We start from the raw sequence: 11,548 nt of genomic DNA on the forward strand, positions 1-11,548 counted from the left end.
TTTTTGGGGGTTGGGGGGGTAGGGCTATATCCGGGTCAGGAGGATTGAAATTTTTGGGTGGGCGTTTGCCAGCATGATGCAGAGATGTGGATGTTCAGTTGTGTGCATGGATAAAATTATTGGTCGTAGAAAATTCCTTAGGCTAATTCTCACTAATAATCTTAGCTAGCCCTACTCCTTGCTGACTCCAAAATGCAGTTTTAATAGAATATGTGACGTGGCAAATAACAATGATTTGCTACAGTGCCACTCCCAGGGTGCACATATATACGTTATTTTATCAAGTTATGCAAATTGATGCATTCATCTTCTTTCTTCATGGGGCATTTTTGTTCCTCTGCAAGTAGAGTGTGGATTACTTCAATAGCTATAACAGTATACTTGACTTACTTGACTCCTCCTCTGCCACTCCTCCTCTGCCACCCGAACCACAATGGCTGCCCAGTAGTCTCTATCCTCCATCGCCATAACAGTATAAGGCTACATTAAATGATCCATTTGCTTGAAGGGTCAAACCATCTTTGCTGTCAAACAAGGCATTTCATATGCAATCTGTAATATTCTACATGTAACGTTATGTGCATGATGTCCTTAAGGGCAATGTAGATGACGTCCTTGAGGGCAATGTAGATGACGTCCTTAAGGGCAATGTAGATGATGTCCTTAAGGGCAATGACCCCATGTTAGCTTGGCCTCTGCTATATATATCTGTGTTGATTACCCCCATTGTTTCAGGATTGTCAATTAAAAAAATAACAACAATTGTTGCACATCAGATTCTGTATCATTAAATTATGATGTTGAAAATACAATGTACCGGACAGTCCTGATGCATTTCCGTTTTACATTGTAAAACTTGAAACTTGAACTTAACTTTGAAAAGTATTTGTCAAAGTTTACAAACATTTCAACAGAGGTCTTCAATTTCAATTCAATTCAATTTATTTATTTAACCAGTAATTACAACTCAGGCCATTTTGGCCTGCTTTTCAGGTAATCCTGGATACACATAAAAAAAGAGGGGGAATGCCTTACCTACCAACCCTAATTCTATAATCAGAAACACGACATTGATTTTCCAAGGCCTTACAGAGGAAGCAGTACTGTATGTTTTGAATCAATAATCAACCCTGGCTGGACTACGTGCCACGTGTGCAGTACTCTCACAGTCTTTCATATCCTGTTTGCATAAGTCCTGTACATAGACTTGCTGAGTTGTTTCTGCTGGGAGTTGATACATACAACATTGGTTTGATATGGTGAGTTGTAAGTTAACATAATATAAACTATTGAACACATGTGCAGTCTTTGCAACATTTCTTGCAACAAAATATTGTACTTCAATTGCTTAAAATATGATTTCAGTATAGGGGGTCCCTGGGATTAGGACAATACCAAAGCAAAGGCCGCATGTTTGTGCAGTACCGGTTAATTTACAACATCATTAATTTATCTAATGCACATGCAAGTCACTGTAACAACTTACTCATCTAACACTAGTAACAGCCGTTTGAATATCCAATGACTACCTAAAGTATACATTTACATTTATATCAAATTATAGTCAAGCCCCTATTTACAGAATGCCATGATATTCACATGAATATGGTGATATTCATTATAACTGTGTAACTGGTTTGGGAGTATGACCTCTGACTTTTCATGGTCATTGTGATGGTTCAGTAACTTGATATGTTGATAAGATTTGTTGTCAAATCAACTCCCCTAGAGGAGGGCCCTGAATGGGGGATCCTGACCACACTTACATTTATGCTAAATTCAGCATGATAATACATTTTATAGGAATAAAGGTGTCATAGGCAGTATTTCTTGAGATTCTTTTGGCTCCAGTAACTACCTGTTAAGTATATGTATGTGTGTGCATACCAACTTTTTGTTAAACTTCTCTAAGTATCATATGAATAGCTTTCCTGATATACTTGTAGATATTTGTTTGTTATAAATTCAATTAAGAAAGCACACAAATCCTGGACTGCTGCCAACTGGTCACAGTCAGGTATCTCCTGATCTGACTAATAACTGCCCCCCTCCCCCAACCTAACAAAGGCCATGATATATGACCCCAAGACAAGGGCACACTTCACTTTCTACACAAAGGTATGTGTTTATTGTGTGAGGTTGTAACGTTGTGTCTGGTTACTGTAACTGTGCACCTGTCTTTTGTTAGCCATTAGCATATGAATGGCAATTTTTACTGGGACCAGGTCACCTCTCCAAAATTAGACGGGAAAGAACCCTGTGCAGTCACAGCAAAGTTCTATCTGAGGTGCGTTTTAGTGGCAAGGCAGACAGGTCTAGGTTAGGTCATGGCACAGTTATGTCTCTTGCTGGACACTTGAAGAGTTAACAGCCAGCACAGCCAGGCAAAGTTTGGGAAATTTCTCACCTGAGGTGTAAAGACTGCAGCTTCACAACATTTAACACCTCGTTGAATGCTTGTTGTATTCGGTCATCGTTTGTGTTTGGGCATTTGCGGAACATAGCAGGTGTGTCATGATGGCGTATGGTATGGAGAAAGATGATTTTGTGCATTAATTTCTTCGGCAATCATCTGTCAACTGGGTGTAATTTGGCGTGGACTGCTGGAGCAATCTGCATTTGGAGTACCAGTGCTAGTCTTGAAGGGAGGCGGTGTACAAAACAAGCTACAGGTGCATATGGAATCTGAGTTCTGGATTTCTGAAGATACTGTCTTCCATTTCCTCACCACAATGCATGACTCTGCCCCTTGCTTGAGGAAGAGCTGAATCAATACATGTACATGTATCTGCAAAGCTCCTGAAAGTTTCCTGAGCCAGACCTCGGACTAGACAGCCCGATGTGCAGAATTAGAACAACATTGTAAACAAAGAAGGGCCATCCACGTCTTTCTTGATATGGTAACAGATGCACGTCATTGATAGCATAATTTCTCAACAAGGCTTCCCCATCTACAAATCTGGATGTAAATATGGGCTGACGTCAGGAGTGTGACTAGCAGTGAGGATCCATTGACCTAAATGTACATCATGTGACTGGATATTTGGTGCATGTGCTTTTGCCATTTGTGTTTTCAAATCATTAAACCAAGGGGACAGGTAGAACCAACCTGTACCAGTAAAGCAGATTTCAGAATCTACCAGACTAAATCTCCGAGATACAATGACTGCCATCCACTGCTGTTTTCCCATGTTACACATCAATAAGAAGAACAAAGTGGCACCTTTGAATGCAGGTCCTTCACTTGACAGAATAATTGATGATGACGCATTTGAGGTATGTTACCTTAAGGTACCATTAGAAGTGTTGGTTAGAAGATGTGTTGTTGTGAAGTGTAGCATGTATAGTCCAGTGGTAAGAACTTGCCTCTGGACCAGGAAGTCATGAGTTTGAACGTAACCCTGGCTTTTGTTGCTCATGCACCTGACATGATTATGCTATACTGGAAAGGGTTGCAGTTCTGTAGACAGGATGTTTAGCTAATGTTCAGTATTCATTTTCAGTTCAGTGTTCATTGTACATGTTGAGCTATTTCCTCTGTTACAAATTTAAAGTAGTACTCAGTATAAGATTATGAGTGTCTTGCCTTTGCTATCTGTCAAGAGTAGCACTGCTTGTCTATATTCAAATTAAGTCCATTTAAGCTACTGGTTTGAGATCACTTTCACTTTGATTAAGGTACTTAATTTAGATTTTTTTCTCATAAATTGAGCTCTATTTTACATGTATATTGTAATATTCAATAACATACTAGTAACACACTTGCAAACAAGCTGAGGGCAGATATCTTCATATATTTCATGTTTATTTGCCTAATCTATCATTTTGCAATGCTGTCTACTGAAACTATAGTCACAGTGTGATTTTCCACAATCCTGTTTTTTTTTAAATGTCAGTTTATCTCACTGGTAACCATCAGTAAAAGGACACTTTTCAATGTGTTAAATCAACTGTCAAGCAATCCATTTTATTTGTTAATTCCAATACCGACTACATATATAAACAGACTAAAAGCTCAACAGCTGAGATAAGTACAGTTGTTCCTGTCTCAGTCTGTGCTATTGTATTGTGTACCACCGTAGTATGGGGTATAGCCTAGGCCTACTTGTTGAATAAGTTGGTTCAACATTTGATAAGTCCTGGTTTGAATGTTCTATCTGTGGAGGTAGACTAGGACCCCCCCCTAGGAGTGGCGCTCTAACCCCCCCCCCCCCAGCACCACCCCAAATAAGTTACTGAACTCTGAGATGGACTTAAAGCTGGAGAAATCCCTGGTAGGATTGTAGATTTTTTTTCTCACTTCTCAATGATTTTCTTGCTCCTCAGGTGAAGTCGTTTGGTGCCAAGCAGCAGCCATGGAAGGCTCCGGAGTTGTTCCGTGGAGCGGTCCTGCCGGCAGGGAGGATGCTGGCTCACCAGGCCAACCTGCCCCGCCTGCCTGTCCCAGCACTGTCTCAGACTCTGGACAAGTACCTCAGGGCTGTCAGGCCACTGTTAGAGGAGGACGAGTTTCAGCACACAACAAAGGTGAGCAGGATCTACTGATGTGCTTATCAGCATTTCTTTGTTCTCAATCACACTAACTGAGTTTAACTAACTGAAATTTGATGTTATTCATATCCTATACATGTATAATTAAGGGCTCATCAATCCAAAGAAGGTATAATACTTTTTTTGTCACTCTGTACTTGAATTTTAACAAAAAAAGTAGAGATTTCCAAAAATAGAGCCTGTATATGAGTATACAGTCAATCTCATATTGGTTTTGTTCTTTTGCAGTTAGTAGAGGAGTTCGGCAAACCAGGAGGTCTTGGAGAGAGTCTACAGGCCAAACTTCAGATGAGGGCATTGGAAAGACAGAGTTGGGTGAGTTGTTAAGTAATGTATCTTCTTCAAAACTTTTTGCTTATTTGTCACAACTCTGATATTTTATGGATTAAGAATGGATTTAGAAATTAAAAGGAACTTCAAGGTGTCTTAACACCATTTTTTTGTGACATTGACTTGAATTTCCTTACCTTACTTTGTATCTGTAGCTGGCTGACTGGTGGCTCCACACGGCGTACTTGGACTTCCGGATGCCGGTTGTCATGCACGTGAGCCCTGGTATCGTGTGTCCACCTCAGGAGTTTAATGGTCAGGAGGCACAGCTGAAGTAAGTCATTCTTATCAAGAAAAAAAAGCAGGAATAAGAAACATAATCACTCATCTGTTGTGCTATATTATAAAATATGTAAATCATTATGCAAAGGACACAGGACTGAGTCTGTTCTAATATATGAGTATTTTTCTGTTACTGGTTTATGTAGTTTTGTCCAATGTTGGCATGTGTACTGATCTTCCACTCTGTACATGTAGATTTGCTGCCAAAATGGTTGCTGGTCTTCTGGATTACAAAGTCCAAATAGACAAGTAAGTAAATACTGTAAATTTACCTTCACCATGATTTACAAATTGTTTAGTGTTTCCTGCAATCTTCTTGTACTGAACATTTTTTCATGTGAAAGGTTATAATCTATGCACACACTTTCCCAGCCAATCTGTGCCCATTGACAAGCTTGGGAAGAACTTCCTGTGCATGGACCAGTACTACAAACTCTTCTCCGCTTGTCGGATCCCGGGGGAGCGGCGTGACCAGGTGGTGGTGTACGGACCAGGCAGCAACATCAGGCCCAGGCACATCGTGGTGGTGCACAACAACAAGGTCAGTCATGATGTCAAAGGGATTTACAAATAAGTTGGTTAGAAATGGGAAGGTCCTGAATCTGCAACAGGAGCTTAACTAGAACACAATGAATTTGTATTTTCTTCAAACCGCCACATTAGTCTGTGTATTTCTAACTGCTTTGCAACCCTCTGTACCTTTATTTCTTTACAGTTCTTTGCCCTAGACGTGTATGATGAGAACTGGAAGCCCCTGAGTCAGGACCTGATCCATGCACAGCTACAGAAGGTCGTATACTACTCCAGGTACCCCAGTGAACCTGTGGGCATTCTCACCACAGAGAACAGGAACACATGGGGGAAGGTCTACAAGCTGCTGAAGAAAGGTCATTAAGATGTCTGAAACTGTGCAACCCAGTTATTCCTATTACCGGTACTATGTAAACAATGCTCTACAATAGCTGTATCAGTTCAATGGAATATTTCTTACCTCCATGTATGAAGGTTCTGTTTTTGGTGTGTCTGTGTGTTTGCTTGCATTTCTGTGGTTTGAATGGACCACATGCTAGGCACATTAGGGACACTTACTTACAGGATGTTACATGTGTAGGTCAAAAGAAGGGCAAAAAAAAGGTTATCTCTTTTCCTGCTACTAGTATATGCTTTATGGGAGCCAGTGGGAAAATGCATGCTGAATCACAATGATAAATAAGGCATTAAGTCATACAAAGTTTCACTGAGGAATGAGATCATCAATTTCTTGTTTTTTGTTATCTTTAGACAAAGCAAACAAAGCGACGCTGGATGCCATCAACAAGGGTATCTTCATGCTGTGTCTGGATCAGGAGGTGTCCAGGGGAGAGGACAGGAAGGCCAGTATGGCTCACCAGCTCATGCACGGGGGAGGGAGCAAACTCAACAGTGGGAACAGGTGGTTCGACAAAACACTGCAGGTAAATCATAGCAAAAGTTCAAAACTCTAGGAAAATGGTAAGAGCCCAAGAAGGGAATCTGTGTATGTGAAGAAGGGAATCTGTGTGTGTGTGTGTATGGAAAGGTCGATGTACAAATGTATATGTTCCTACATCTGTGGTTTGTGAAAAGTTTTCCTTCATTGATCAACTTTCTTTGCCAAGCTATTTTGACCTCATCACAATACAAATCATCCTGCATTCTCTTCAAATTCAAACATAATTTTACAACATGATTAACCACACATGTTCCTTCCCAGTTTACTGTGGGGACAGACGGAGCCATCGGCCTGACATATGAACATTCCCCTGCTGAAGGTCCTCCCATCATCTCCCTGTTAGATCACATGGTGGACTACTGGTGAGTGGTGACTAACCAGAGTGTCTATTTGTTTTGTTCTGTTTTCTTGCCTCTGTGTACAGAGATTTTGTTTTCAGTGTGTCTGTTTGTTTGTACTGTGTGTTCATAGTTATTTGAATACAGTAGAGTTACAGGGAGTTATGGAGGTAAAGGACTGACAGAAAGGTCGATTTGGAGGTCAAAATGGTCTCTCTGGACACTGGGAGGAAGTGACAGTGGAGTATGCACAGAATCAAATTTAAAGCAATTTACAATAGCTCTATATACACGTACTTCACACAGCTGTTAAATCCTTGATTTCTTCTTTTTGTTTTTGTACCACTTTTCGTACAGATGTTTCTGTACCACTACATCACCTTATATCTAAGTATCAAAAAACACGGTGTCTTGTATATTTTCTTCCTGTCTACAGCTCTCAAGCTCCAGAAATAAAGGAGACAACAGTGGAACCTAAGGAGCCTGAAAGACTACCCTTCACTACAAATGAAAATATTCTAGAGGCCATTGACAATGCAAAGAGGAACCTTGATGTGTACGTAATGATTTATATGAAAGACAATCACTCCAAAGAAGAAGTCAAACTCTCCAGTAATATACGTAGAAACATTAGGTAGATCTAACGTTATAGACTAATGCTAAATGTACCATGACATGTGCACAGTATCTTCAGCAGTGTGGCTTAAATTTTGCTGATGATGCTTTGCTTGTCTTTGACCTACTGTACAGCCAAGTGAAGGACTTGGACATGAAGCCAGTGACCTTCTTTGAATATGGAAAGGGCTTCCCTAAGTCACAGAAAATGAGTCCAGACAGCTACATCCAAATTGCCCTGCAGTTAGCCTACTTCAAGTGAGTACAAGTTACAACTCTTTTTAACAGGACCTATGTAACAGTACTTTATTATTCTAGATACAGAAGTATTGCTTTGGGTGGCTGAGTTTTTGATTTGCCTGTCTAAGCTTCTGTTCCATGGTGTGTGGGAGGTGATTTAGACAGTTGATTGATAGGGGTATGCCTGAAGGTGACCCAGGTGATTCATTATTCTGTAAATTTGAACTAGTTTGAATTTTATAATATATGTGTTAGACTTGCAAGACTTTCCCAAGGCATTATTTATTTGTTAGTAAAAGAATCATACATTAGTGATTTACACCATTGAACTCTTCATCCCGCCCAGACTGTACAAGGTTCCCTGTGCGACATACGAGAGTGGGTCGACACGTATGTTCCACCTGGGCAGAACGGACACCATACGGTCAGCGTCTGTGGAGTCACTGGAGTTCTGCAAAGCTATGGAAGACAGCAGAGTTCCTGTAAGTCAGCCTCCCTTCTGTTGTTACTTCCTGGGTACAGAGGTATTGCTTTGGGTGGCGGAGCTGCGGGTTTGTTTGTTTGCACAGAGTAGGTTGACAGCATGTGGGTGGGGGAAGATGACAGGCAGACTGATGGGAGGTCAAAGGGTGTCTCTAGATCTGAAATCTTGTTTATATTTGAGTGTTGTTCACACCTTAGTGTAATGATTGATCCTAATATGTTATAAGTAACCATTATCATTTTTTGCTTCTTTTCAGCCTGGAGAGAAGGTTGCCCTTCTTAAGAAAGCTATCGATGGACATAAGAAATATGCCCAGGAGGTATGTACATGACTTACTGACACTGCTAATAATATGTTAAACTCCTGCACAATGTTTTAGTCATAGACCTTTCTTTTCCGAGCTGTTGTCACTCACCCAACATGTACACTACTGGAAAGGGTTGTAATTCTTACGATGGAACATTAAACCATGGTCCACTGTTCATTGTAGTTGTCAAAAAGAGGTAGCAGAATTTCTTCCAGTAAAATGAACCTGTGAACACTGTTAGCATTTGTCCAATTTGACATGACCAGTCAAAGATTTGCTCTGCTGAGCTAAACTGGTTTGAGATCACTTTATCTTTTAAAAATGTCTGGTGGACTAATGGCCATGTTATATTTTTGCAGACTGTGAGTGGACAAGGGATTGACAGGCACCTGCTGGGGCTGAAACTGACGGCAATCGAGGCAGGCCTGAATGTGCCTGACCTGTTCATGGACAGTGCTTATGAACAGGCCTTACACTTCAAACTTTCCACCAGCCAGGTATGCCACTCTTTTGTTTTTAGCTGGAAGATTCCATTGTGATCTGGTGGACTCATGTTGGAGTTACTGATTGTGTCACAGGGGCTAAAACAATGTTACAAGGTACATCACCTGTTTCAATGTTTGTACACTTGCAAATAGTTTTGATTTATGCATAACAATATTGAACACAAGGGTAAGAGACTTCGTGAAAGTGTTTCTATCCACCAATTTGGAAAAGGCTACACACATAGTTTTGTTTAACTTTGAAAACTTTTTGTTGATCATGTGCACTCACAAAAGACATCTTTACCTGCATACTTTTATTTATATATAGGCTTTGTTACACTGTAATAATTATTTACAGCAGGCCTATAATTTTGCCTTTTGATATTTCCAGGTTCCTTCCAAGCACGACTCGTTCCTGTGCTTCGGACCAGTGGTCCCTGATGGTTACGGGTTCTGTTACAACCCGAGGGAGGACCACCTCAACTTCTGCATCTCTGCCTTCTACAGCAGTCCTGAGACTGATGCTAATAAACTAGCGGACTCCCTCCACCAGAGTCTGCTGGACATGCGGGAACTTCTCAGCACTCAGGCCAAACTGTAGCAGGGCTAACTGTGCAGTCACATTTGTTATAGGCTGTCGCACAATGTCATAGAATTTTCAAACTGGCTGTGACAGAATTGACCTCTGACAAGGATCTTCGATGTAAGACTGTCACAGCCATTTCTGTAACAAGATAGCTAAAGTTTTCACAACATATGCATGCCTATCCCAAGAATGCCCTCAGTTTGTGACTGTATGGCATTCGTACAACAAATGTGACTGGGCCCTAAGGTAATGGGTATGTCTCTAGGTTTCTCACCAGCAGTTTGAATGGGTTGATGTAATTTGTTCCATGTTTGTAAATAAGCTGTCTTCTCCAACCTATCCACACCATCATAATAGCAAAAGTTGCTGTGCCTTTTTCTGACTGAATCATTACAATGGCAAATTCTTCTTCCAACTCAACTAATCCACCAACTCGTAGACTGAAATAAGCTGTTTAGCAAACAGAGTGTTGCATTGTATAGGATAGTTATCACTGGGACAAGTCTTGTGTACAATGTACGTTATCATTTAAGTAGTATATTTCAGTTGCTGTTTTTGAAATTATTTAAAACATGTCTATAACATGTACAAGTTTAGTTGTTAGAGTGGTTTTGCAGTTCATGATCAGTGTGCTGTTTTACAAAGTTTGGGACTCTTAGCTTTAAAGATGGATGGAATATTGCCAAATTTTATGTAACCTGTGCATTGATATTTGAATCTTAAATACTACCACAAATACACATGTTCCCCTGGTCAACAAAAAGAAAATGACAAGCTGAATGCATCCTTTGACCAGAATATATCAATCAAGTAACTTGAGGAGTGTCTGTCGTATAGAATTAGTTGTGAAAAAGTAAGCACATGTTTTAATCAAATGGACATGTTACAGTCAACTAATTTTGCTATTTGTACAGAATTTTTTAGGCTGTAGATAGGATTTGTGTTACAAACTTAGTCTACTAAACAAAGTCTATGCCAGTGTTTATGTGCAATGATAAATAATATGCCCAGTACATACAATAGAGTTGGCATCAATCATGACAGACTACTCAATGTCATGTACTGTTCTTTCTTCCAAAGACATGTACATGTGTGCTGCATTGCATTCTTCAGAAAATATTTTCATCACTTTTTGTAAATTTTGGTGACATATCAGATGTAAGCTTATATTTCATAACTTGTTTTAACTAAACATGATGAGTGTGTTTCACAATCTCTACATGCCAGCTGAGTAGGCTGTTCTGTTGAGATTTTTTACAGTACTCTGGAGTACAGAAGAGAGAAAAGTGTACAGAGGAATTCAACAAAATGTGTATGGCCTGTATGATTATGCAGTGAATCAATTAATTTATCAGAAATAATAAAATGCTATCAACACTTAGTCTGACTTTTACAAGCAATTTCTTGTTAGTCATTCTAGATTATGAATCTTGCCTTGGTGCAAGATGTTCCAGTGGGGTCTAGGCTTGTATCACCCTCTTTCTCTACTGCATGAATCCATAAAAAGATTGACATTTTGCTCCACTATTCTGCGATAGTACAAGCCTTTGGTGTCGATCTTAAATAGTTTTTATAAATTTTTATGTGTATACTGATAAACTGTTATCACAGAAGTATAAATATAAACTGATACAAATAAGTACCCCTAAGCCATGGCTGCTGCCAGGACCCACATATGTCAATTCCGGTGTCTCTGGAGAAGGGCTTGTGGATACGTGACGGTCACAGTCTTCTATATACAAACAACAGATTACCTTCACCTGGTTGGTTCAGTAATTACCTCAGGTTCATCACCTGCGGTCAACTAAAGAAATAGGCAGCGTGAGCTCACAGAAAATAATATGCACCTAGTTCAACCA

The 11,548-nt window shown here is 40.0% G+C and overlaps 1 protein-coding gene across 3 annotated transcripts in view; it reads left to right on the forward strand.

The window, feature by feature from the left end:
- LOC109485888 (carnitine O-acetyltransferase-like) overlaps positions 1-11,067 on the forward strand; it is an 11,687-nt gene extending 620 nt beyond the window's left edge. The window contains exons 1-15 of one of the 3 annotated variants that reach the window (XM_019789563.1): positions 1,170-1,259; positions 4,327-4,527; positions 4,780-4,866; positions 5,037-5,155; positions 5,359-5,412; positions 5,536-5,704; positions 5,879-6,050; positions 6,445-6,617; positions 6,896-6,996; positions 7,409-7,528; positions 7,723-7,845; positions 8,174-8,309; positions 8,568-8,630; positions 8,978-9,115; positions 9,495-11,067. In XM_019789563.1, coding sequence (XP_019645122.1) covers positions 1,257-1,259; positions 4,327-4,527; positions 4,780-4,866; positions 5,037-5,155; positions 5,359-5,412; positions 5,536-5,704; positions 5,879-6,050; positions 6,445-6,617; positions 6,896-6,996; positions 7,409-7,528; positions 7,723-7,845; positions 8,174-8,309; positions 8,568-8,630; positions 8,978-9,115; positions 9,495-9,704 — 1,869 coding nt within the window. In that variant the 5' untranslated portion in view covers positions 1,170-1,256 and the 3' untranslated portion in view covers positions 9,705-11,067. Of the gene's footprint in view, positions 1-1,169; positions 1,260-2,886; positions 3,277-4,326; positions 4,528-4,779; positions 4,867-5,036; positions 5,156-5,358; positions 5,413-5,535; positions 5,705-5,878; positions 6,051-6,444; positions 6,618-6,895; positions 6,997-7,408; positions 7,529-7,722; positions 7,846-8,173; positions 8,310-8,567; positions 8,631-8,977; positions 9,116-9,494 lie in introns of those variants that run through there. The other 2 variants (XM_019789561.1, XM_019789562.1) reach the window with 2 other exon arrangements.
- The last annotated feature ends 481 nt before the right edge of the window (positions 11,068-11,548 follow it).

The sequence above is a fragment of the Branchiostoma belcheri genome, unplaced genomic scaffold, assembly GCF_001625305.1.
Source record: "Branchiostoma belcheri isolate BF01 breed outbred unplaced genomic scaffold, Haploidv18h27 scaffold79, whole genome shotgun sequence".
In the NCBI taxonomy this organism is placed as follows: domain Eukaryota; kingdom Metazoa; phylum Chordata; class Leptocardii; order Amphioxiformes; family Branchiostomatidae; genus Branchiostoma; species Branchiostoma belcheri.